The following is a 23,851-nucleotide window of genomic DNA, read 5'->3' as shown; positions in this document are numbered from 1 at the left end:
AAGTAGGGGCTCATAATGGAACCCTGTGGAACACCAAAATTAACTGAATGAACCAACTTTAAAACGGCATCCATCCAGGAAACAAATTGTATCTGTCCTAAAAATGTAGATTTGAGTCAATTTAAAACAGTGCCAGCAGATGGAGATGTTTATTGCTGTACCTGCTTTAAAAATAGCAATTGTACTGATTTCCAAATAGAGATACATTACATTTAAGCATGTATATTTTGGAACAGAAATAGTAATTGTGCTGTTGTGAGAAAAAAAATCTTAACATATTTAGGTCTTTATTCCTGTGCCAGCTTAAGAAAAGGTTTCGAACAGAGATATAAATGAGCAGGCTGAAAAAGAGTCCGCCCAGTAGAATTCAAAGTCACAGAAGAACTGAGGCATCAGGGGCCACAGCAGCACTGTGAAGAAGAACATATTGAGCGTCTTCTGAAGAATCGTCTTAGGAAGAGTTCTGAAATATACACACAAACACACAAAAACAAGTACCTGATCAAATCCTAATCACCAACATATAACTACACAGTATTTGCTGTATGCACATTATGTACTGTATATAGAATAATTATATGTGTACCTCATCATCTTCTTCTCCACAGTGTCCAGACATAAACATACTCCATTACTGACATCACCATGGAATTACCAATCACAATCCATGATATCCAGCAATGAACGCTCAGCCATTGCCAAGCAAAGTCAACCAGTAGCAGATAGGGCATCAGACAAACCTTCACACGAAACTCCACCCACTGACGTTGGCTTGGCTCCTGCTACAAACACACAGTTACTTCCTGTTCGCATATTAAAACTGTTGTAAGTTCACAGTGGAGAGAGATTTCAAACACACACCGGTACGTGGTCAGGTGGGATATCCTGCATTGCATTCGTTATGTATGCAGGACAGCAGGTGTGTATGAAGGGTAGAAAGGTGTCTTCATAATCAAACAGGTACAAGTAGAGGAAAGTGACACGTGGAAATTCTCTCAGGCCAAACTGGAGGAACAGCGATTTTCCTAAATTTGCAGCCTTGACCGGGAAAGAGAATTATTGAAAGTACAATTATAAAAGTTATTATCCAAATAACTAATTCTGATGTGTTGGTGGCCTCTTTAAAATTTTGATATGGTGACCAAATTTGAATGTTCCCACAAAGCGTAGAGTTTATGGCAGGCGTGTCCAATCCTGCATCTGAATTTTTAAGCTTGTTTTCTCATGGGGGCCGAAAAATGTTTCCACGTGGTCAAAATTTACTGGTATTACCATCTTTATAGAGACATTTGACTCCTATAAAGTGATGAATGCCAGGTGCACACACATATTTACAACCCACTGATGCACAGTTTCATTCTTTTCTTTCATTCTCAATAGCATTTATAAATGATGTTGAAGTTTCATCAAATGGGAAAATTAAAAACTCCACACTGAGGCTGAGGCAGGACAATTTGCTCAATGGCTCAAGAAGATCAGAGCCAACTGAGTAAAGGGGCTACTTGGCTAAATTAATTGTGGCACATGAAGAAACATTACTCCTCGCATAAGCTTCAAATTACTTGCAAGTCCCACATTGTTGATAATTGGGAACTCAGCTGTGGTTTAGCAAACAAACAGGAGCAGGGAAAATTAATAAGTGACTAGAAATAGCACAACTGTTGACTGAGCTCTTTGCGGAATGAAATAATAACTACCAGAAAAACACAAGACACACCTTGTACTCCCAGAGGTTTTGGGGTAGTTTGACTTTGTGGTCTTTGATTTTCCGGATTTCCTCCAGAATGACCTGTCTGTGCGATGGATTCTTAACATGAAACGGAAAAGCAGACAGTTCTTCATCCCTGAGATGAGCCAACAAACTAAAACAAACAAAAACACATACAATAATGAATGTAGTGACACCTGCTGGCTATGAAATGTCATGAAAGTTATTTGAATATCGCATCCCTACTAGATAATGTAATGGCAGCACTTGTGGAAGATGGCAGTAGATTTAAGGTTTCAACTCATGTAGTGTCACGAATCTAGTCTACAGTATAGAGCCTCTCTGTGTCTAAATATAAGTCTAGTTTTTCTAGTTTATTGCCTTAGTCTGTTTCCTTCATTTCATTCTTGCTAGGTTTATCTTGTTTTGTCTGTCAGCAACTTGCCCTGGATTTATCGTTTTGGATTAACTTGGTTAGATTAACCTTTGTCTTGCCGTTTCTTACTCAGTTTGCCCCTGTCTGAGGAATAGCTGAATTATGTTAATTTTCCTCAACCCTAGACCACGTCTTCAAATAAAGCTTGCAAAAGGATCCGCACATCTCTGTTACCAAATATTCGGGCCACAACAGGATCCAACAGGCAAGAACGCGACAAGGCATGTTCACAAAAACATGGCGGCCACAAGAACACCTTGTGAAGTCATAGCTGAACTTTCTTACAATCTTTCTTAATATTCTCTCTGCAATTTCTCAAGTCTAGTCAAGTCACAGTTAACCTTCACGAATCAAGTAAAGTCACTGTTGATCTTCATGAATCTAATCAAGGAGTAACATGACTCCACGGCACTAGGCAATGTTTTCACCTGCTTAAAATGGCGTAGTAAAATGTTTTTCAGTTCGTTTGGGTTTAGTTTTATCTGCCTGTCTGCCCGTTTGCCTACCTGCCCGAGGTAATTATCCTGTATATGTGTGATTAAACTTTATTTTATATTCTCGTCAAGTGCTCCTTTTGCGCTAAACCACACCATGACATACCATTGCTCTCCACCCCTGGTATCAACAAGTGCTGTCTAATTATATGAGCCAGTGGTTCTATATAGATGGCGAAGAAAAGAAGGACTAAGACAGCAACACTGCCTAGTTCCCTTCAAGGCAAAATATTTGCGATAGAGACCCATTTACTTTCACTCTAGCAGTTGCATTTGATATATAGATTTTTAGACATTAGGTAGATTTGTTATTAAACCAAACTTTTCTAGTGGCTTTTTGTACCTCAGTGGTAATTTCTGCAGTTTAGTTTTATTAGTTAGTGTGATTTAATTTTATAAATCGCAGATAGAGGGAAAATCTAATGTATTAAGGAACTCTTGTACTTTTGTTCTGTACATTGCAGATGTCCTTTTATATAGTTTTTCATAATAATTTCATAATTCAATTTCCATTCTCAAATTTGAGCCATCACCTTTTACATGTAAAAATTCTAAACACATGAACAAAAACATGTTAGACATTTTTTTCAGGTAACTAATAAAACCATGACACTAAAATGAAAAACATTGAATTGTATTTCTGTGTGTATGTGTGTGTTTTTTGTGTGGATGGTGCCCACCTTCCATTAATTTGTGCTTTGTGGAACGTTTCTCTGTACTGATTGCTCCAGGGACCCAGATGCTCCACCCACAGAATGACATCATGGGGTTTCCACCTGTTGATTGGCTTCTGAACCAAGATGTCATAATCGGATTCAGTGCTAACCCAGTAATATCGAAACAATATAACCTAGAAACATTCACAAGGTGTTATGTCCTGTGCACAGCCGAACCCCATTCAATTCAGTACGTATAAGAAAAAGTGCATCTTACCCCCATGCACATCAATGCCACCATGACTCCAGAACAAAAGCTGTATTGTATAGCTTGTTCTAGGCCTTGTGATACAGGAATTTGTTGCTTCAGTACCTGCCCATACTTTTGGAATATCTGGAGAAAATAATGGAACCGTTGGTCACTCTGGAGAGCCGTCCTCCGTCTCTTTATCTTATCTGGAAACTTCTTCTCCGCTGCATCCCTAGGACATGCACATGCCATATTAAATTATGAATTAGCATTAAACAGTACATATCCATGGACTATGGTTTTGCATTCTTTTCACAAAGACGCCCAGGACAACAGGATGTCATCAAATTTGACCCTAGCACCAGATAACATCGCTGGCAAGCAGATCCCACAGACTCTGTCACAGAACAGCTTGTAACATTAACTCAAGGGAACACATTGATAATTCCAACTCAGGAAGGAGATTGTCAATTTTGGAGCAGATAGCAGACCGAGATGATGGTCAAAGAGATAACTTTTCGAGATCAGCTATTAAATACTCAAATACACAAAATATTATGTCACAATGGCTGGCTCGATGAGTATTCAAGTAAACACATTTGGTTACATCTTAAACAAAAACTGCTAAGAAAATATTGGATACTGGGTTGTGTGTGCTGGAGTGATTACTGACATACAGTGGATGATCATATAGGAGTAAAAAGGTCGGAATAACGTTATTCTAATGCTAGAATAATGCTGGGAACCAAGAATTGTTGGTAAGGTAACTACTTCATGCAGTAATACAGTTTTCATAAGCACAGTAAAATGCTGTTTATTTAGGTCATTTGTATTGTTGTATCTAATGGTCTCTCTGAAGGCTAAGTGCCCCTAAAGAAGAAATCCTAGAACCACATAATGCGACCAAAAATATAACCATGTAGTCTGGATTTAATGTCAAGCGTCCGTCATACAGCAGTAGTTAACTGGTCTTTTATGGGATTTTTATAAGTACCAGTAAGTACCAACCAAAAATCTGAATGTTTTTTGCTTTACTTTGGTTGATCTCTGGATTGCATTGAATTCATTTTCCAGGATGCAAAGCAGAGAAAATAAACACAGCAGGCAGAGCAAACTTAATGTTCACTGGCCACATAATAATGGAAGAAATATAAGGGTTTACATTAATGTATCTTTAAGGGTGAACATTTTGGATTGAAAACGCTCCTTGTCTACAGCTGTGTTTCAGAAACTACGACCATCTACACTTCACAACCTAAAACGCATGTCACATGACTATTTATGCAGGTACATCCATAGATATGTATAGGTAGAATTCCAGAATTAGATTGCGCAAGCATCTACGTGCTTGGAGCTATCTAATGGGGAATTTACCAAAGCATATCTATGGGTACAAAAATAAGCACAATGTTATTGTTTACAGAGTCGTCAAGGATACACAGTGTGAAACATCGTTTTTAAGTCTTTGTTTTGCTCCGTTCACGCCGAAACGTGACCCCAGAGTTTTCAAACGTAAATGGATTCCATTGTGTTTTCAAAAGTCTATAGTTTTCGCAACAGTTCTCTCACCGAAGGAGGATGTTAATTCTGGGAAAGACAGCTGCCACCTGTTAATTCTGGGAGAAAGCCTGCCACCTCTCTCTGCATTCTGGACACTCGTTCCGTTGAGAGGAATGCAACCATTCTGCCAGACAATGGCGACAGAAACTATGGCCACAGTTAAGCGTAGTAGGATCTACGAGGACATCGTAGCAACAGTGACACACAAACTCAGGTGCCGACAGTTCTTCCATGTCCTCATCGAACTCGATGAGGTCCGACTCTATTGCGATGAATTCATCTGTCATCTTGCCCTCGTACAGAACTGAGTTTAGAAAGAACAGAAAACTCTTTTTAACAGCATCTACAGGTTCAAGCAATGCTAGAACATCAAACAATTATAGTTACATGTAGTTATATCTCTAACTTCACTAATTAGTTCAGTCTTTCGCAGCCTATCAAACAGACTTGTTCAGCAAAAATGAATAACAAATACACATTTTATGCTGTGATATTTTCTCTTCCATTAATTGTGATCTCCTCTAACAACAGTACCACATAAAACACTTGTCCACACATTCATCCACTGCCTCATCTGTATGTATATTGTTTTATATGTGTAAATTTATGCATATATATTAAGAAACATGAATCTTACTGTCAAAATCGTGACTGATTTTCAGATCTTCAGGTCCCAGTCAGGTCAAACAGAAACAGAAAGTCTTCTGCTTGTGCACATGACTGAACCACAGAGAAACCTGACAGAAATACTTTCGGTTTTGGATTTCACTTGTATTGTGCTGGATTGCCATGACAATACCTGTTGCAGACAGAGTGTCAATTAGTGTAGCCTACTGGAAAATTCGGCAAACATAAACAAAGATTGCTTGTCAGATTTCAAGAACGAGCAACCATGTATTTTTAAATAAGCCCAAAAAACTTTCCTTCTTGTTCCTGCCCTCGATGTAGTGATTATTAGTTAATTAGTTCTCACCTATGCTTGCTCACCTGTTTTTGTTCTCCCAATTATGTCCCTGTGCTTTTACACCCTGTCTGTTGCGTTCTCCTTGGCGGTCCTTAACATATTAAATGTTCTATGTGTGTTGATGCTGAGTTCCTGTATTAAAAGAATAATTTTTGTTATATCCTTTAAGACGTATTACTACAACCACGCCCACGTGACATTGTTTTTCACCTCCAGTTACCTCTGAGGTTATTATATTGTTACATTTTTAAAACTTTTAAAATTTATAGTTTAACATTTTTCTATAAAGTCTTTTTACTATAATGTATAGAAATTGTGATTATATCTGATGTGCTGAAATATTTCATATTAATATAAATGTAGCCTAATTTGGTTATGATATTTAAATAACTTATTTAACGATGATCTTATTTTTATTATTTAACCATAATCATGATATTGTAACCACATAAAAATCATACCTGGGATAAATAATAAAGGCAATTGCACATAACAGTAAAGGCGTTATTTAGCCAATCCACATCTGATCGAAAGCCTGGCAGAGCCAGGGTTCACAAGACACATGATATATAATGCCTTATTCCTAATGAACGAGGAATTTGTTTTAGTGACAGAAACTCTACAGTGCAACATGATAACAAGACAAGACAGATAATAATAAAGAGAATTATATACACTATACAAGATACAGAATATAAAATGTGCAAAACAGCAAAAAAAATAATTATATATATATACTGTAAACATGAAGTGTAAACAGGAATTATGTTTGTGCAGTGTTATGTGCAAATCTGTATGTTAAATAAATAAGTGTGCTTAAGTGTTCATGACATGGACTGCCTGGGGAAGAAACTGTTCCTGTGTCTGGCTGTCCTGGTACTCAGTGCTCTGTAACGTCGACCAGACGGCAACAGTTCGAAGATGGAGTGTGCGGGATGTGAGGGGTCCAGAGTGATTTTCTTAACCCTCACTGTTACTGATTCATGCAGCTCAAAGCATTATGGGTAGAATCTCATCAGTCTCTTCTGATTCATCAACACAGTTTCACTGATGATCCAGAATAAACTCTAAACCCAGGACAGAGTGTCTGAGTGAATGTGGTCTGGACTGTGTGGATGAGTCTCATTGTGTCAGAGACGCTGAAGAAGGACAGAGTTCCTGCGCTCTCATCCACATACACTCCTACTCTGTAGATATCTCCATACTCTCCTGTTCTTCTTCTTCTGATGATGGGCTTCACAGAGAGATCAGTCATTATCTTATTGTATCTGAATGAGTATCTGTGAGGAGAGCAGAACAAACTCCAGGACTGATCATTAGATCCAAACACACAATCTTTACCCGGTCTCTTCCTGCTGATGTTCTTATATGACACTGATATCTCCACAAGCCCACTCCACTCAGTCTCCCAGTAATAGCGTCCACACACACTATCTCTACACAATACCTGATGATACACATCAAATCTGTCTGGATGATCAGGATACCTCTCTGTTGTTCTCAGACAGAATGAGATCAGTGTGTGCTGTGTTTGGATCCAGTGTGAAAAAACAACCATCTGAACAGAAGAACAGAGACATTAATAACACAACAATCACTACAGTGTGTGTGTGTGTGTGTGTGTGTGTGAGTGAGTGTATGTGAGTGTATGTGTGTGTGTGTGTGTGTGTGTGTGTGTGTGTGTGTGTGTGTGTGTGAGAAGTTTGTTCATATTAATAATAACGTTTTTGTGCAGAAATTATAACAAATCAACTTGAGATCAAATTGAATTGAAGTTTGTATCATAAATATAATCGATTCCTCACGAGACTGAAATTAGCTTCGGACATAAAATATGTCATCACAGCATTTAATAAAATATATTGTAATGACAGTAAAGTTGTATAAAAGAATATCTTTCAGTAAGTGAGAGAAGCTGTCAGAATATATTTTAAATGTGTCACAGTAGATTTATACACAAAATCCTACAATTGTTTCAATTTATTTGTCTTGATGTAAACAAGTTATTAATTTAGACATAATGCAAACATTACTTCAGCTGGCATATTTGCATCTGCTTTTTATTTCAATAATTGAAATACTAAAAGAAATAATACATCAATATTAAAATGTAGTATAATAACAATAATATTAATATTTATAATAATAATAATAATAAAAAAATTATATTTTAATGAAAACTAATTAATATAAATATGTTCTGTTTCAGTCGGTCACTCCAAGTCACGTTGGATGACCGACGAATTGGAATCTGGCTTTGAGAGACCAATCTACTTCGAGTTTATCTAAATGAGCCATTTGAAGATTGACATGCGCTAATTGCATCCAGCTGCTGTTGATCACAGCGCGGGTATAAATAAGCAGCGGGTGCAGCGCATATTCAGCTTTTAAACCGGGCCGTGCGTGACTGTTCTTCTACTCCAAAGGCGATCTACGAGTGTTGGACTACAGTGTTTCAGCGGAGGTCGTTTTCCTGCGTCGAGTGGATTGCCACAATCAGGCTGCACTACCCCCCTGTTTGTGTGCAGAGCGGCTATCCCCTGTTGCCTGCTGAGGTGACAGTTGTGGATGAATCATCTCCTTGCGGGGAGGTGGTCATCTCGGAGTGATGGGCGGGCTCTGTCACCTTGAAAAAAGGGGGCGGAGCTTGTGTTTGCTCGACTTGGTTCTTATCCTGGCTGCAGACAGGTGGGGTCCATTTTGGGTTGTGACACAATGCTTAAACTCTGCAACCAGTGGAGCTGCAAAAGGGGCAGTCTGGACCCTCACGTGGGGTATCAGCTGTACCCTCTTGGGCTCCCCCTGTTGATCAGAAGTCAAGGAAGGTGAGCCAGACATTTCTGGAAGTGAAGATCCGGTTTGCTCGGCATCTACCAGGCGTTGACTGTACTGGATACAGAAATGGTGGCTATGCTTGCCCAGGCCACCGAGGCTGGATGATTGGTACTTAAGGGTGGCTCGCGCTGGTTCTCAGGGCCCCACCCTGGTACCTTTCTTCCCGGAAGTGCATGAGGAGCTTACAGGGATGTGGAAGGCACCTTTCACTGCCAGAAACTGCCCCAGTGGCTCCTCCTTCACCACCCTTGACAGCAGCAGCGCAGCCAGGGGTATACCGCGATCAAGCTGCGTCTGCAGTACGCTTTGGCGTTGATGCAGGTTCATTAGGCCAAGGCACTGAAGGATCTGCACGGGGTGGTCATGACCGAAAGTTCTGAAAGAACTCTGTATCGTGACGGACCTCGCGCCACAGGCGGCAGAAGGTCTGCACGCAGTCTCTGGGGTGTGTCATGGCCACTACGGTGGTCAAGGAACTCCATCTGTGGCTGTGTCTGGTCAACATGCGCGAGGTGGACAAGACACGTTCCTTGAATGCCCCAGACCGGCCTCTTTGGCGACGCTGTGGAGAACTTTGCCCAGCAGTTCTCCGCTGCCCAGAAGCAGACTGAGGTGATTAGAAAAAAGAAACATCCTGCCTCGGCGTGCAGCTGCTGCCTCTACCCAGCTGCCGATGGCCCGCCTCAGCCATCTCGTCGCCGAGGGTGCCCTTGCTCCACTGAGAGAGCAAGGCGTTCGCATCCTCAACCAACTGAATGACTGGCTCATTCTAGCTCAGTCCCGGGCTCAGTTGTACGAACACAGGGATCTGGTGCTACAGCACCTCAGCCAGTTGGGGTTTCGGATCAACCAGGAGAAGAGCAAACTCTGTCCAACACAGAGGATCTCTTTTCTTGGGATGGAGCTGGATCAGACGGCACACCTCACACAGGAGCGTGCCAATTCGGTGTTAAACTGCTTGAATATGTAAATATTTTCAGAGGCTCCTGGGGCATTATATTCCAAATCATTTATTCGACAGATGCATATGATACAAACATCAGCTGCTGAGTTCATTCACACAAAGAGAGTGTGTCCACACTCCAGCAGTTCTCAATATTTATCGTCGTCTCTCTTCAGTTCACACCCCCTCGAGTTATCTGACTCAATTGCCCATTTATTGTTGTATCCTCTTTTCAGGAAAGCTGACCTCCTCATTCCATCTGTGACCTATAGAACCTGAAGGGAGACATACATGACCCCTGACCCTCTCAACTCCCAAGCATGCAGCTTGCTTATTACTCCTCTGCACGCAGACATAGGCCAGGGACGTTAGCTGACAGTTCCCTGTTCAACTAACATTCTTTTGGACAATATATTGCTTGCACAAATACAATACTACTTAAAAGATATATTTGCTACTTTGTATTTAAATGCCATAGCCGATTATAATACTCATAATAAACTGTGAATTAATGCAAAACATTTGTATAGAAATATAAAAAATAAAACAACATTAATAAGTATTCACAAAGGATAGAAAATATCCCACAAAAGAAACATAATATAGGAAAAAGGCCCCTAGTGGCCAATGTAATGGCTTCTTTCTGCGTTTTGTGTAATAATTGCCACAACCAACACACTTTTACAGCTTTTTTAATTCTGTTAAAAACATATTCAACTCAATACTTGGGTGGCAAGAGGGGCGGAGCTGTCAACTGATCATTTCTCTGAAAAACTGGAGGATCCAAACTGCTCAATAAAGAGTCCCACAAGCCAACCAGGCTCGATAGGACTCCTTCTTCAGCTCGATGCCATTCCTTACTTCCGGTGTCCACCACCGGATTCAGGGGTTGCCCAACAGTGCTATTAGATCTTAGCGTAGCATTCGATACAATCGATCACAACATTCTCTTGGATAGACTAGAAAACTATGTTGGCAATAGAGGAAGCGCCTTAGCATGGTTTAAATCATATCTATCTGACCGCTATCAGTTTGTAGCATTAAATGAGGAGGTATCATATCAATCACAAGTGAAATATGGAGTTCCTCAAGGCTCAGTGCTAGGACCGTTACTTTTCAACCTGTACATGTTACCTCTGGGAGATATTATCAGGAGTCATGGTGTTAGCTTTCACTGCTATGCTGATGATACTCAGCTCTATATTTCAGCGCAGCCTGGTGATACACACCAAATTGAAAATCTAACAGAATGCATAGTCGATATAAAAAGCTGGATGATGAGTAACTTCCTAATGCTAAATTCTGAAAAAACAGCGGTGCTAATAATTGGACCTAAAACCCCACATATAATAATCTAGAACACAGCCTATCACTTGATGGCTGCTCTGTTAATTCTTCATCATCAGTTAGGAATCTAGGTGTGCTGTTTGACAGCAATCTTTCCTTCGAAAATCATGTTTCTAGCATCTGTAAAACTGTGTTTTTCCATCTTAAAAATATATCTAAATTACGACATATGCTTTCAACCTCTAATGCAGAAATATTAATTCATGCGTTTATGACCTCGAGGTTAGATTATTGTAATGCTTTATTGGGTGGTTGTTCTGTGCACGCTTTAATAAACAAACTTCAGCTAGTCCAAAACGCAGCTGCCAGAGTCCTTACTAGAACTAGGAAGTATGATCATATTAGCCCGTTCTGTCAACACTGCACTGGCTCCTATCAAACATCGGATAGATTTTAAAATCTTATTAATTACCTATAAAGCCCTGAATGGTTTAGCTCCTCAATACTTGAGCGAGTTCTTATCACATAATAGTCCTACACGTCCGCTACGTTCTCAAAACTCTGGCCATTTGATAATACCTAGAATATCAAAATCAACTGCGGGCGGCAGATCCTTTTCCTATCTAGCACCTAAACTCTGGAACAATCTCCCTAACTCTGTTCGGGAAGCAGACACACTCTGCCAGTTTAAATCTAGATTAAAGACACATCTTTTAACTTAGCCTACACATAACACACACCAACACACTTTTTATTATTCAAATCCGTTAAAGGATTTTTAGGCTGCATTACTTAGATTTGCTGGAACACTACTCTAAAATACGATGTACTTGTGACATCGTAAAAAGAATGGCATCTACGCTAATATTAGTCCTGTCTCTTTCTCAATCTGTTTTCACAGTTTGTATCCAGACTAGATGGTGGATCAGCACACAGAGATTATGTTCAGAAAACCTGAAAACCTAGATGCGCCCGTCGACAGATCACCAGATCCTGATGCACACACACACACACACACACTAAGTCATTTACACTATTGCATTTAAAATTGAACTGGAAGTTAAGTGCTGGGCGTCCGGTCAGAGGAGAACTGACCCCAACTGAGTCTAGTTTCTCCCAAGGTTTTTTATTCTCCATTCTGTATGCATGGGGTTTCGTTTCCTTGCCGCTGTCGCCTCTGGCTTACTTGGTTGGGGACACTTAACTTCTAGTGATTTAACGTCGAATTGATTACAGAGACCGTCTCTGCATTTAATAAGAAATTGGTCACTCTCGTCATTATACATCCATGTCATTGTACTCTTCTACATTATACTGTACAGTGCTTTGATGCAACCTGTGTTGTTAAAAGCGCTATATAAATAAAAATGACTGATTGATTGAACAGACCTTCACAGTACCATCACAGACCCTCACGTTTGGGCCTGCTGAGTCTGTCTGGCTTCCTCCCCTGCCAACAGATCCAACAGAACTGCTCTTTTTCTAGCTTGTCACCTAGGACCTGTTTGCTTTGGGAGACCCTACCAGGGCCATATAGCCCCGGCCAACATAGCTCCTAGGGCCACTGAGGCACTCAAACCCCTCCACCACATTAAGGTTGTGGTCCTAGGAGAGACATTCTGTCTTCACTCTATTTGTTTCTACAAATTCTTTGCCATCTTTCTTCATATTTAGTTGTCTATTATTATCTATTCACAATGCATATTCATTATTGGTTCTACATTTTAATACTGTCACCAAGCCAGCAGAGGGAGCCCTGACCTCTGGGTGATCTGCATCCACTCCTCTGCGACAACTTCCTGTTCCTGGACTATAAAGACTGCAGCAAGCCACTCACCTGCAGGTTGCATTGTTTCGCCTGTTCTGTTGTTGTTTCCCGAGTTTTCCTTAGTCTTAGTTCTCCTGGTTTTGACCGTGCCTGTCTTTGGATATTCTGATTGTTTGCCGCCTGACCTGACCTCTGCCTGTCTCTGGATTTTGTGATTGCCTCGCCTCCTATATATCTGTTTACCCTGTTTGACGCCTGCCTGCTATGACCATGCCTTCGTTTAATAAAAGCCTGCACATGGATCCATACGCCTCAGACCGCTCATTCATGACAGAATGCAACCTCACACCAGGATCCAGCGGCTTTTCACCTGATCCATGGCCAGGTAGGACCCTCGCTAGGCGTTTATTGGCCCTCAAGCAAGGTACCCGATCGATTGAGGATTATACTCAAGAGTTTTGGACATGTCTTACCTCTCTGACATACCGGACTGTTTATTGATTGAGTTGTATCATGAGGGAGTACATCAGCCGCTCAAATCTAAACTTGTTCGCGAGGGTCCACGTGAGTCGCTTGCTCAGTTTATTGAGTTTGGTTTAGTGACTGTGGGGTCAGCTTTTCACGTTGGGTGTTGAGGAGGAAAAGGATACAGCATCAACTCCAGTAATGGCCACCTTCCCGAGCCGCTTCCCAAGATGGCCGCCTGCCCAGAGCCGCTTCCCAAGATGGCCGCCTGCCCAGAGCCGTTTCCCAAGATGGATGCCGCCTGCCCAGAGCCGCTTCCCAAGATGGATGCGCCTGCCCAGAGCCGCTTCCCAAGATGGCCGCCTGCCCAGAGCCGCTTCCCAAGATGGCCGCCTGCCCAGAGCCGCTTCCCAAGATGGCCGCCTGCCCAGAGCCGCTTCCCAAGATGGCCGCCTGCCCAGAGCCGCTTCCCAAGATGGCCGCCTGCCCAGAGCCGCTTCCCAAGATGGCCAACGCCTGCCCAGAGCCGCTTCCCAAGATGGCGGCGCCTGCCCAGAGCCGCTTCCCAAGATGGATGCCGCCTGCCCAGAGCCGCTTCCCAAGATGGATGCCGCCTGCCCAGAGCCGCTTCCCAAGATGGATGCCGCCTGCCCAGAGCCGCTTCCCAAGATGGATGCCGCCTGCCCAGAGCCGCTTCCCAAGATGGATGCCGCCTGCCCAGAGCCGCTTCCCAAGATGGATGCCGCCTGCCCAGAGCCGCTTCCCAAGATGGATGCCGCCTGCCCAGAGCCGCTTCCCAAGATGGATGCCGCCTGCCCAGAGCCGCTTCCCAAGATGGATGCCGCCTGCCCAGAGCCGCTTTCCAAGATGGATGCCGCCTGCCCAGAGCCGCTTTCCAAGATGGAGGCCGCCTGCCCAGAGCCGCTTCCCAAGATGGATGACGCCTGCCCAGAGCCGCTTCCCAAGATGGATGCCGCCTGCCCAGAGCCGCTTCCCAAGATGGATGCCGCCTGCCCAGAGCCGCCTCCCAAGATGGCTGCCGCCTGCCCAGCAAAGCCTCCAGTGCCCGCGCCTCGTGCAAAGCCTCCAGTGCCCGCGCCTGGTGCAAAGCCTCCAGTGCCCGCGCCTGGTGCAAAGCCTCCAGTGCCCGCGCCTGGTGCAAAGCCTCCAGTGCCCGCGCCTGGTGCAAAGCCTCCAGTGCCCGCGCCTCGTGCAAAGCCTCCAGTGCCCGCGCCTCGTGCAAAGCCTCCAGTGCCCGCGCCTGCGTGCAAAGCCTCAAGTTATCCCACCCTCCCACCCTTGCTACACGTTGTCAATGGATCCCAGCAGCCCCTGCACTCATCTTCTGCCCTCCACCTGGAGCTCGCCACGGGTCTGCCAGTCTCCATCGCCGCCGTGGGTGAAGGATCCCTCGCTTCACCGTCCCGCCTCCGAGTCCCAGACTCCACCTCGGCTTGTAGACCCGCCGGCTTCCCTTAGGCTCCTAGCTCCCTCCTCTCTACCGTGCTCCGTCAATCCACCAGCTTCACCAGGCTCCATCGTCTCTCCGCTCGCCTTGGTCGGTCATCGACCATCCGTCGCCTCAGGATTCACTCCTCCAGCCGCCTCGTCCCTCCATCCCTCCGGCTCTGTCAGGCTCCTCCCTTCCCCCGGCTCCACCTCAGTCCTCTGTCGCTCTGGCTCCGCCGCGTCCTTCTCGTCCCCCGTCTCCGCATCAGTCGCCGAAGCCTGCGGTATCGCCTAGGACCTCTAGCGCCTCTGTCACACCCTGGCTTTTCGGCTCTCCGCCTCCGCCTCCGCCTCTGCCTCAGTCTCCCCACGACCACCTGCTCCGTCGCCGCGTCGGTCGGCTCCATGGGGTTGATGATCGTTACCTCTCCATGGCTCCTCCTCCGTCGGCTCCACCACTGACCATCATGGCTGGGTTCTGGATCGCCTCCCGCCCCGGACTCCTCCCGTCTTCACCCTGGCTCCTCCCACCGTCTCTTCCTCCCTGGTCTCAGTTTACTGACTCCCTCCCGAAACCCCTCCCAAGCTCACAGTTATGTTTTGTTTTGTGGAGCGCCAGGAGTCGCTCCTAGGAGGGGGCTATGTCACCAAGCCAGCAGAGGGAGCCCTGACCTCTGGGTTATCTGCATCCACTCCCTCTGCGACAACTTCCTGTTCCTGGACTATAAAGACTGCAGCAAGCCACTCACCTGCAGGTTGCATTGTTTCGCCTGTTCTGTTGTTGTTTCCCGAGTTTTCCTTAGTCTTAGTTCTCCTGGTTTTGACCGTGCCTGTCTTTGGATATTCTGATTGTTTGCCGCCTGACCTGACCTCTGCCTGTCTCTGGATTTTGTGATTGCCTCGCCTCCTATATATCTGTTTACCCTGTTTGGCGCCTGCCTGCTATGACCATGCCTTCGTTTAATAAAAGCCTGCACATGGATCCATACGCCTCAGACCGCTCATTCATGACAAATACATTTTTAATTAATAAAAACATTATTAATTTTTTTTTCTAAAACGCCAATCTTACTGATAAATCCCTGGACTGTTTTATTCTAGTTTGTGAATCTAAAATAGTTAAACAGCTTGTGGGAAGCACTCCCATATTGCCAAATTTAAGTGAAGGTGGAAATCTGCTGACTTCGACTGGGAATATTGTCGGATGGTGGAAGGAATACCTCAATACTGGAGAAGGATCTCCTCAAATTCACCAATTTTCTTCTTCCAGCATGTTCCACTGAGAAGAAGCAGAGGCCAGTGGCTCAGATAAGCAAATACACAAAAAACTATGCCTTGAAGATATAAATGCAGACGTCTATTTGACGTCTCTGAGATGTGCGTTTGCTATCAGGGAACCTGCTTTCAATGAATCTATCCTGTTCATGCCAAGTCTATTCCAAGTCAAGTCTATTCATTTTTCAGGCAAGTGTGTTTCAAGTCAAGTATTCGTTTGTTTAGATTATGGATTATATCTCTGTAAATAAAACTGCACATGAGTTCTCACTATGCTCATCTTCAGTGAACTAAATTGTTACATCATGGTAATTAACTATATGAAATTGTCTGCCTGCATGTCTTTAATTTGTGATCATTCTAAATGTATTTTATTAAATAGAATCAAGCAGTAAAGAAAATCACTCTAAATGTGCACACTCACTAGTCTAGACTTCACACTCTGAGGGTGTGTTTTGCAAAACTACTAGATAATTTCAAATCTCACATCATTAAAACAACAATTATGATATTATATCTTCTGCGATATTGCACACTGTGCAGTGAGATTACATGTAGAAAATCTATACAAGTTTAACACGATAATTATATACATATTATATACAGACTATATACAAGTGGTGGGTTCATCACTGATTGTCTCTGTAGTTGAACATGCTTAAAGGGTTAGTCCACCCTTGAAAATTCTAAATGAAAATTAGATGTTTTTCATACTTTTGAAGCATCCTAGGTGTATGGGATTTTTTTTCCTTTTAGACAAAAAATTTAACTGGCATTTTTAATCTCTATAATTTTAGTGGGCGGGTGGTTCAACCCCCAAGAGCCAATTGAGAGGAAGTCATTACTAATACGTTATGTGTTCTGAACTGTTAAAAGCTACCACATGATAAATACAATGGAAAGACTTGGAGGACTAGGACAAGTGAATTTGATTGGAATTGTCTGAAAGAAAAAAAGTCACATACATCAAGGTAGATTCCGTAGAAACGTACACATTTGTACTGTATAGACTATATATCCTGTCCTGTCTAAGACTGTAAAATGTTTTTAAATAAACTTAAATACATAACTTTTTTGAACAAACTGTTAAAAATCATTAAGGTCTTATTTCATCTCATGAGTGAAAAACAGTATTACAAAATTCTGTTTTTGTTTTTTTGACTAGATAAAATAACACTGATACAATCATACTGAAATATCTGAAATATCTGCTACTTATAACTATGAAATACCTACTTTTTAACATATTTGAACATAGTAATTTTCGAACGTGTGTGATTGTTAAACCTCTGTATGTTTAGTCGACAGTGTGGACTCTTCAGTTCATCAGAAAGCAGCTTCACTCCTGAATCTTGCAGGTGATTATCACTTAGGTTCAGTTATGTCAGATGGTTTGATGATTGTAGAGCAGAAGACAGAGTTTCATAGCATGTTTCATTAAAACCACAGCTTTTAAATCTGCCAAATTAGAATGTTTTAGCCTGATTATCTACTGATGTTCATTTTTTTCTGCAATAACTTATTTTTCTTTTCATAATCGGGGGAAACTTCGCATTTACATTTCATTATTTAGTGATGTAGAACAAATCATTTAATTAAACAGCAGTCAGTGAAATACTCACAGAGCTTTTCTGCAGCATCTCACAGCTGGAATGAGTCTCCTGTAGTCTGATTCTTCTGATGTGAACCTCTTTGGCTTGAACTCATCCAGCACCTTCTCTGACATCAGCAGTACTGAGGTCAACACTGTGCACATTGAAGATGAGAGATCTCTTCCTGGATGTTCATTTGAACTGAGGCAACTCTGGATTTCCTCATATAATGAATTATCCTTGAGTTCAAGTAAGCAGTAGAACAGGTTGACTGAAGCTTCATCTGAGATGTCCTGTTGTTGTAATTCTTTAATGTGTGCACTTAGATTTCTGATGCTCTCTGTGGTGTCTTCAGTCTGTGTGATCAGGCCTTTGAGCAGATTTTGACTGGATTCCACTGAAATTCCCATCAGAAACCGCAGGAACAGGTCCAGATGTCCTCTCTTACTCTGCATTGCTTTTTCAATTGCTCTGTTAAGTCATGCAATTTGACCTTTCTAAAAGGAAATGTAAGATTTTGTATGACTGTACTTTGTGAATTCTCAAAAAAAAACTTAAGCTCTTGCTTGTTTTTTTCAGGTAACAGATGAACACATGCACTGCAGCGAGGAACTCTTGAACACCCAGATGCACAAAGCAGAAGACCTTTGTCTAATAAAGTCCAACTTCCTTCTTAAAGATCTCAGCGATCATTCCTGTGAACTCAGCATCTTTACTCACATCAATACTACATGGTTTCAGATGTTTCTCATAGAACACAATGTTTCCCTGCTTCAGCTGTTCAAACGCTAGCTTGGCTAACTTCAGAATCATCTTTCTATTTAAAAGTAAGTGCTCTGAACGTTCTCTTTCTTCTTGTTCATTGTATTTCTGTTTTTTTATGTTCATCTGTATCAGCAGGGAGTGAATGTACATTTCAGTGAGTGTTGTGTTGATGTTCTCTTCATTGTTCTCAGTGAGAATATCCTGAAGTACTGTGGCTGTGATCCAGCAGAACACAGGAATGTGGCACATGATGTAGAGACTACGAGACGTCTTAATGTGTGAGATGATTCTGGAGGACAGACTCTCATCTGTGAATTTCTTTCTGAAGTACTCCTCCTTCTGTTGGTCAGTGAATCCTTTCACCTCTGTGAACAAACCTACATACTGAGGAGGGATCTGATTGGCTGCTGCTGGTCGTGATGTGACCCAGACAAGAGCTGATGGAAGCAGTTTACCTTTGACCAGACTTGTAAAGAGCACATCTACAGATGATCTTTCCTCAACAGTGTTCATTGTATCACTTTCAAAATTCAAAGGCAGTCCACTCTTATCAAGTCCATCAAATATAAACACATGTTTATAACTTATGATTTCTCCAGGTCCTTCAATTCAGGATAAAATTTCAGCAGAAACTCATGGAGACTGACCTCTCTCTCTTTAATCACATTGATCTTTCTGAATGGAAGCAGGAACACACACAGTCTATATCCTGATTGTTGTTTCCTTCTGCCCAGTCCAGGATGAACTTGTGCACAGACACAGTTTTTCCAATGCCAGCGACTCCTTTGGTCAACACAATCTTTAACTCATTGTTTTTCCTCAGTTCAGTAAATATATCATTGCATTTGATTGTTTTGTTCAGTGTTTTTTGCTCTTGAAAGCATCATCAATCTTCAGAATCTCATGTTCCTGATTTACATCTTTCATATCTCCCTCTGTGATGAACAGATCTGTGTAAACAGCTTTCAGATCTGTGTCCAGTTTCTTTGTTGCCCTCAAAAATGTATTTTGTCTTCATCTTCATGTTGTTTTTTTGTGAGTTTTCAAGACATTTTGGAGCTCTACAATAAAAAAAGAGACAAAAACACTAAACAAATTTGTCATATTTTCATATCAGCATGATGGTTATTATTTGCAACTGATTCAGACAGATTAAATTCATAATTAACAATTTTCAGTTTTACAATTTTTGAATGTCTATGCTCTTTCCAGATCACTTATTGATTGAGATCTTTATGCCATGAGATCAGTCTCACTCAAAACTGATGAATGGTTTCACATGATCTAGCACATCAAACAGAATGTGTGTTTAAACTTGCTTTAAATAACCTTAGCATGTGTGACCGTAATCATGTCTCTCTTTTGGTTAACTTTAATAAAGTTCAATTACACTATTAGATGTTTAAGCTTTCAGACCATTGTAAGTTGAGAATCATTAGGGGCAATTTCCCAAATATCTGTATGAAATCTGCCTCTCATGTGATTTATTATTTGCATTCACGGGCATTGATATGATATATGTGAATTATATGTGATATGTTGTGAATTACCTCTAACAGGGACAGATGTCTTCATATTGTCCTCAGTCTGAGCTGGGAGAGAGAAAAAGAGAGAATCACTCACTGGGAAACATTAATCTCAGAAACACATCAGTAAAGCAAAGAGGAAAGAGGTCAAACCTTCACACTGTTAAATATTTAATCACGTTACAGTTACAGTAAATTAAATGTTACCTTACTTGTGTTCATTCTGCAACTGTTTAGCCAGATCATTTTGGTTCATCTTTCTCAGGATGTCTACCGTGACCTTCACAGCGTCTTCTGGTCCAAAACACATAACCATCTTATCTACTGTGTCTAATACATCTGCCTTCTCCATTTCAGACTTTGATATAGGCTTATGATGTCCATTCTTTAACCACCAATGAAACTCCTTTGGTTCAGCTTCTTTCAGATCCTTCAGTAAGTCCACAAGCAGCTCTTTAACGGACGCCATCGTCCTTCACCACCTTTGCCTGCAGGTCAAGAAAAGAAAACATTTGAAGTACTTCAACTCTTAACATGTGGACCTAAGAACCCAAATGTATGTGATGTTTTTAATATCTACGGTAAATCCCTTAACAGCATTCTATATTTCTGCATAAATATGACCCAAAACAACTTAAATAGTATACCTTTTTTAAACATAGTCTGTTAATAATTCTAACATAGATTGATTGACTTTGTCCATTGACACATTTGTATTGAATATATTAAAGCACAAAGCTTTTTTTCGTTGGCTACGTGAATAATGTAAGTATGCATAAATATTCTACATTTCAGCCACAATTTTTTAAAGGTGAACTCTTATCTATAATGTAGTTACAGCTTGTGGAATCCCAGTAAAATCTGAGTTAAATATCCAGGTGTAATTATATATAAAGATCAGAAAAAGAGATCAAAGCTTCATTTTGAACTCACCTCAGATAAACGTGTGCAGATCTTTCTTCTTCGTCCTGTGAACTGTAGTGTTCCACACCTCTGAGCTTTTACAGCTTTTACGTAACAAGTTAAACCAGTTTTTTCTTCTTTTTTTAGAGAAGAACGCATGTGTTGTGACATCCATTCTCACATTCACTCTGCTCTGGTTCAAAGTAACTGGGAATGGAATAATTTTGGTAGACCCTAGAGTATAACTTTTCTTTCCCAGTTTTATTAGTATACATTTATTACTAAAACTCAACATCAATATAAAACTCTGCCGCTAATGACTAGATTTATTTTGATTAGATTCTTTTTTTTTTTTAAATCAGTGAATAGATTAAAGGATTGATTTCAATTTCAAAAGCAACAATTTTACTGAAAATATATATTAACCGTACTTTACTTCCGTATTGTGACATACTTCCAAAAGAAACGGAATATTGAATGAGAAAACATAGGGCGTGGCTTGTTTGGAGGGGGCTGGAGAATCAGTAGGATTCAGTTCTGAGTGAACTTCCTAGAAGGGTTTGGCATCATTCTGGGCCGAGGAATTTGGGGGTTATTTTGTGCGAGTAATGTGCGTTAACAACAGGACAGGTGCGTTTTATTTTGCTCACTGTACCGTAAATGAATTTATCATAAACACAGGGACAACTGAATCAAATGTAAAATGACTGTAAAATAATTCAATGATAGCAAACTCTCGAATCTGCTTCTGTGGCGTGAGAAAAAATGTTTGAGTGCGGGCTTCCGTCAGGATCTGTCGTCGGGGAAAAGTTCGTACTTCGTTCGGAGACTGTTATATTCACCGAAATATAAGGCTCAAAGCGTTTCGTGACGATTCTTGTTTTGTTTTGTGTTATTATTTAAAGTGCATCTAAGGTTTTTTGATCCCGCGAGTCAACACTTCGACATGCCGTGCGTGAAGCTGACCTAGCGGCCATAGAGACAGTTATATTCAGGAAGTCTTTGTGAAGTAACCAAACTTCTTGGGGCGTGAGGGACTGAGGAGAGTCGCGTGCTTCGTCGCTGGAAGTGGATCGGTCGCGTTCATCTCGTGTTCGTGACAGGACGTGAGGTGGTTTCACTACTTCTCATTCTTCTATTTCTTATTATGTGCTCTTAACTCTTTGAGTGAGAAACTATCGATGAGCAGCTTCATGCTCTCTGTGTCTGTATGGTGAAATCTACAATAGAATAATTCAATAAAAGAAGCTGTATTTCTACTTTTTCATTAACGTCCTGATATGTGCAACATGATGTTTCTCAATGTTTAAAATACACCATACAAAATAACAGTTTTAAGTGTTTCGCACACTTTTAAAGCATTTTTTATGCTATATGAACATAGTTTATTTGATATAAATATAGCCCCAACCAGCCATTATTAGGATCCAGGCACAAAAATATTTTTCATCTATATTGTAAAACAATTGATTGTTTAATAGTTATTGTTGCCATGATGGACAAAGCGTAAAAATGCCTCAGAATAAACACATGAATGATAAGAATCTTTACTAGTTGCCTATCAAACCCCATCATTTTCCAGATTTTTGTAAGTTTGCCTTGTTTATTTGAGTGATACCTTTTATTGTAAACACATTGGGATGTGTTACTGATTTATCAAGAAGAAGAGACCACACAGAATATTGTATTCTTTTATTTGATAAGTATTTATAAGATACACAGTACACATAGTATTGTATTTACTTTATTGAATAGTAAAAAGAAAGACCACCATAACATCATGTTTAAAAGTAGTTTATTGAGAAAAGACATTAGGTATGATATATGTAGCATTTAGTTAAAGTATAGCCAGAGATAAAATATGTATTAGTAAGAACAGTTTCTTCTTCTAGCTCTCTTTTCTTTGTGAACGCGGCCAGTGTAGCAACCATGCGACACTTCTGGATCTTGAGTGCTCTCTCTGTTGCGTACCATGAAAGCATGCATTTCTTTTTTTATATCTGGACTCTATTTAGGATTTAGAAGAACAAAAATAGATGATTTAGTATATCGATAACATTTTTTACAAATTTAATTTAAGAAAATTTAATAAAAGAGGAAACAATTTTTGGCCTTAGAGGCCTTGTCAGTCCTGAGAAAAAAAAAAAAAAAGACAATATTATATTGTAATACTCTAAATGCTGTTGCAAAAAATGAAAAAGCCAAACTAAACCATTTGTCCTAAAACAGACACTTGTCCTAAAACTGCTCAGCAAATTTTAAATGCTCATCAGACACTCACCATGTGAAAGAAGAAGATCTGGCCCAAAGCTCAGTCTCAAGAGAAAGTGGGCCATACAGCAAGACAACAAAGAACGGTTAAAGAAAGAGGTGGAAGGAGCTGAAACAAGCAGTTCAATTGAGGAAAACCCACCAACATCACAGAGTTGAAGTGGTTATGTAATGAGGAACAGGCTGAAAGTCCTACAAGATGAACAAGATGTAGGAAACTTGCAAATAAGGATACATCAGATGCTGAAAACAATTTCTTTGTCAATGTTCAGGAGAAATTTTAGGTTTTGGGTCATATTTATGCAGAAATATAAAAAAAATTGTAAAGGCTTTCACTGTAGTTTTTAAAATGTCATATTTGAGCTCACTTTAGCTCTTTTCTTTTTCTTAATATGCAGTCGTGAGTTGGTGAAGGACGATGGCGTCTGTTAAAAAGCTGCTCTTGGACCAACTGATGGAGCTGGCAGAAGATGAACTGAAGAATTTTCATTGGCATTTAGTGAAATTTTATCAAAAGTCTGAATTGGAAAATGCAGATAGATGTGACACAGTAGATAAGATGGTGATGTGTTTTGGACCAGAAGAAGCTGTGAAGGTCATGGTAGACGTCCTGAGAAAGATAAACCAAAATGATCTGGCTGAACAGTTGCAGAATGAACACAAGCAAGGTAACATTTAATTTACTGTGACTGTAACGTGATTAA

The 23,851-nt window shown here is 41.0% G+C and overlaps 3 protein-coding genes across 4 annotated transcripts in view; all 3 read right to left on the bottom strand.

Moving 5' to 3' along the window:
• The window catches only part of LOC122343020 (NLR family CARD domain-containing protein 3-like), a 135,278-nt gene that overhangs the window by 47,308 nt on the left and 64,119 nt on the right, over positions 1-23,851 (bottom strand). The gene's annotated exons all lie outside the window — the stretch shown is intronic.
• LOC122342301 (bifunctional apoptosis regulator-like) lies at positions 591-18,137 on the bottom strand. Its single transcript, XM_043236096.1, has 9 exons — positions 17,736-18,137; positions 7,410-7,515; positions 5,284-5,465; positions 5,114-5,151; positions 3,668-3,776; positions 3,319-3,488; positions 1,718-1,862; positions 862-1,038; positions 591-782 (listed from the first exon to the last, which is right to left on the bottom strand). Exons 1-9 carry the CDS (start codon positions 18,135-18,137, stop codon positions 591-593), a joined length of 1,521 nt encoding a protein of 506 aa, XP_043092031.1.
• Positions 19,467-20,449, bottom strand: LOC122343144 (NACHT, LRR and PYD domains-containing protein 6-like). The gene is made up of 3 exons (XM_043237502.1): positions 20,186-20,449; positions 19,998-20,039; positions 19,467-19,508 (listed from the first exon to the last, which is right to left on the bottom strand). The coding sequence occupies exons 1-2, from the start codon at positions 20,440-20,442 to the stop codon at positions 20,030-20,032; spliced, it is 267 nt and encodes an 88-aa protein (XP_043093437.1). The 5' UTR covers positions 20,443-20,449; the 3' UTR covers positions 19,467-19,508; positions 19,998-20,029.

The sequence above is a fragment of the Puntigrus tetrazona genome, chromosome 4 (genome assembly GCF_018831695.1).
Source record: "Puntigrus tetrazona isolate hp1 chromosome 4, ASM1883169v1, whole genome shotgun sequence".
NCBI classification, from domain to species: Eukaryota; Metazoa; Chordata; class Actinopteri; order Cypriniformes; family Cyprinidae; genus Puntigrus; species Puntigrus tetrazona.
The sequence above is the reverse complement of the archived record's forward strand: the minus strand, read 5'-3'. Positions and strand labels throughout refer to the sequence as shown.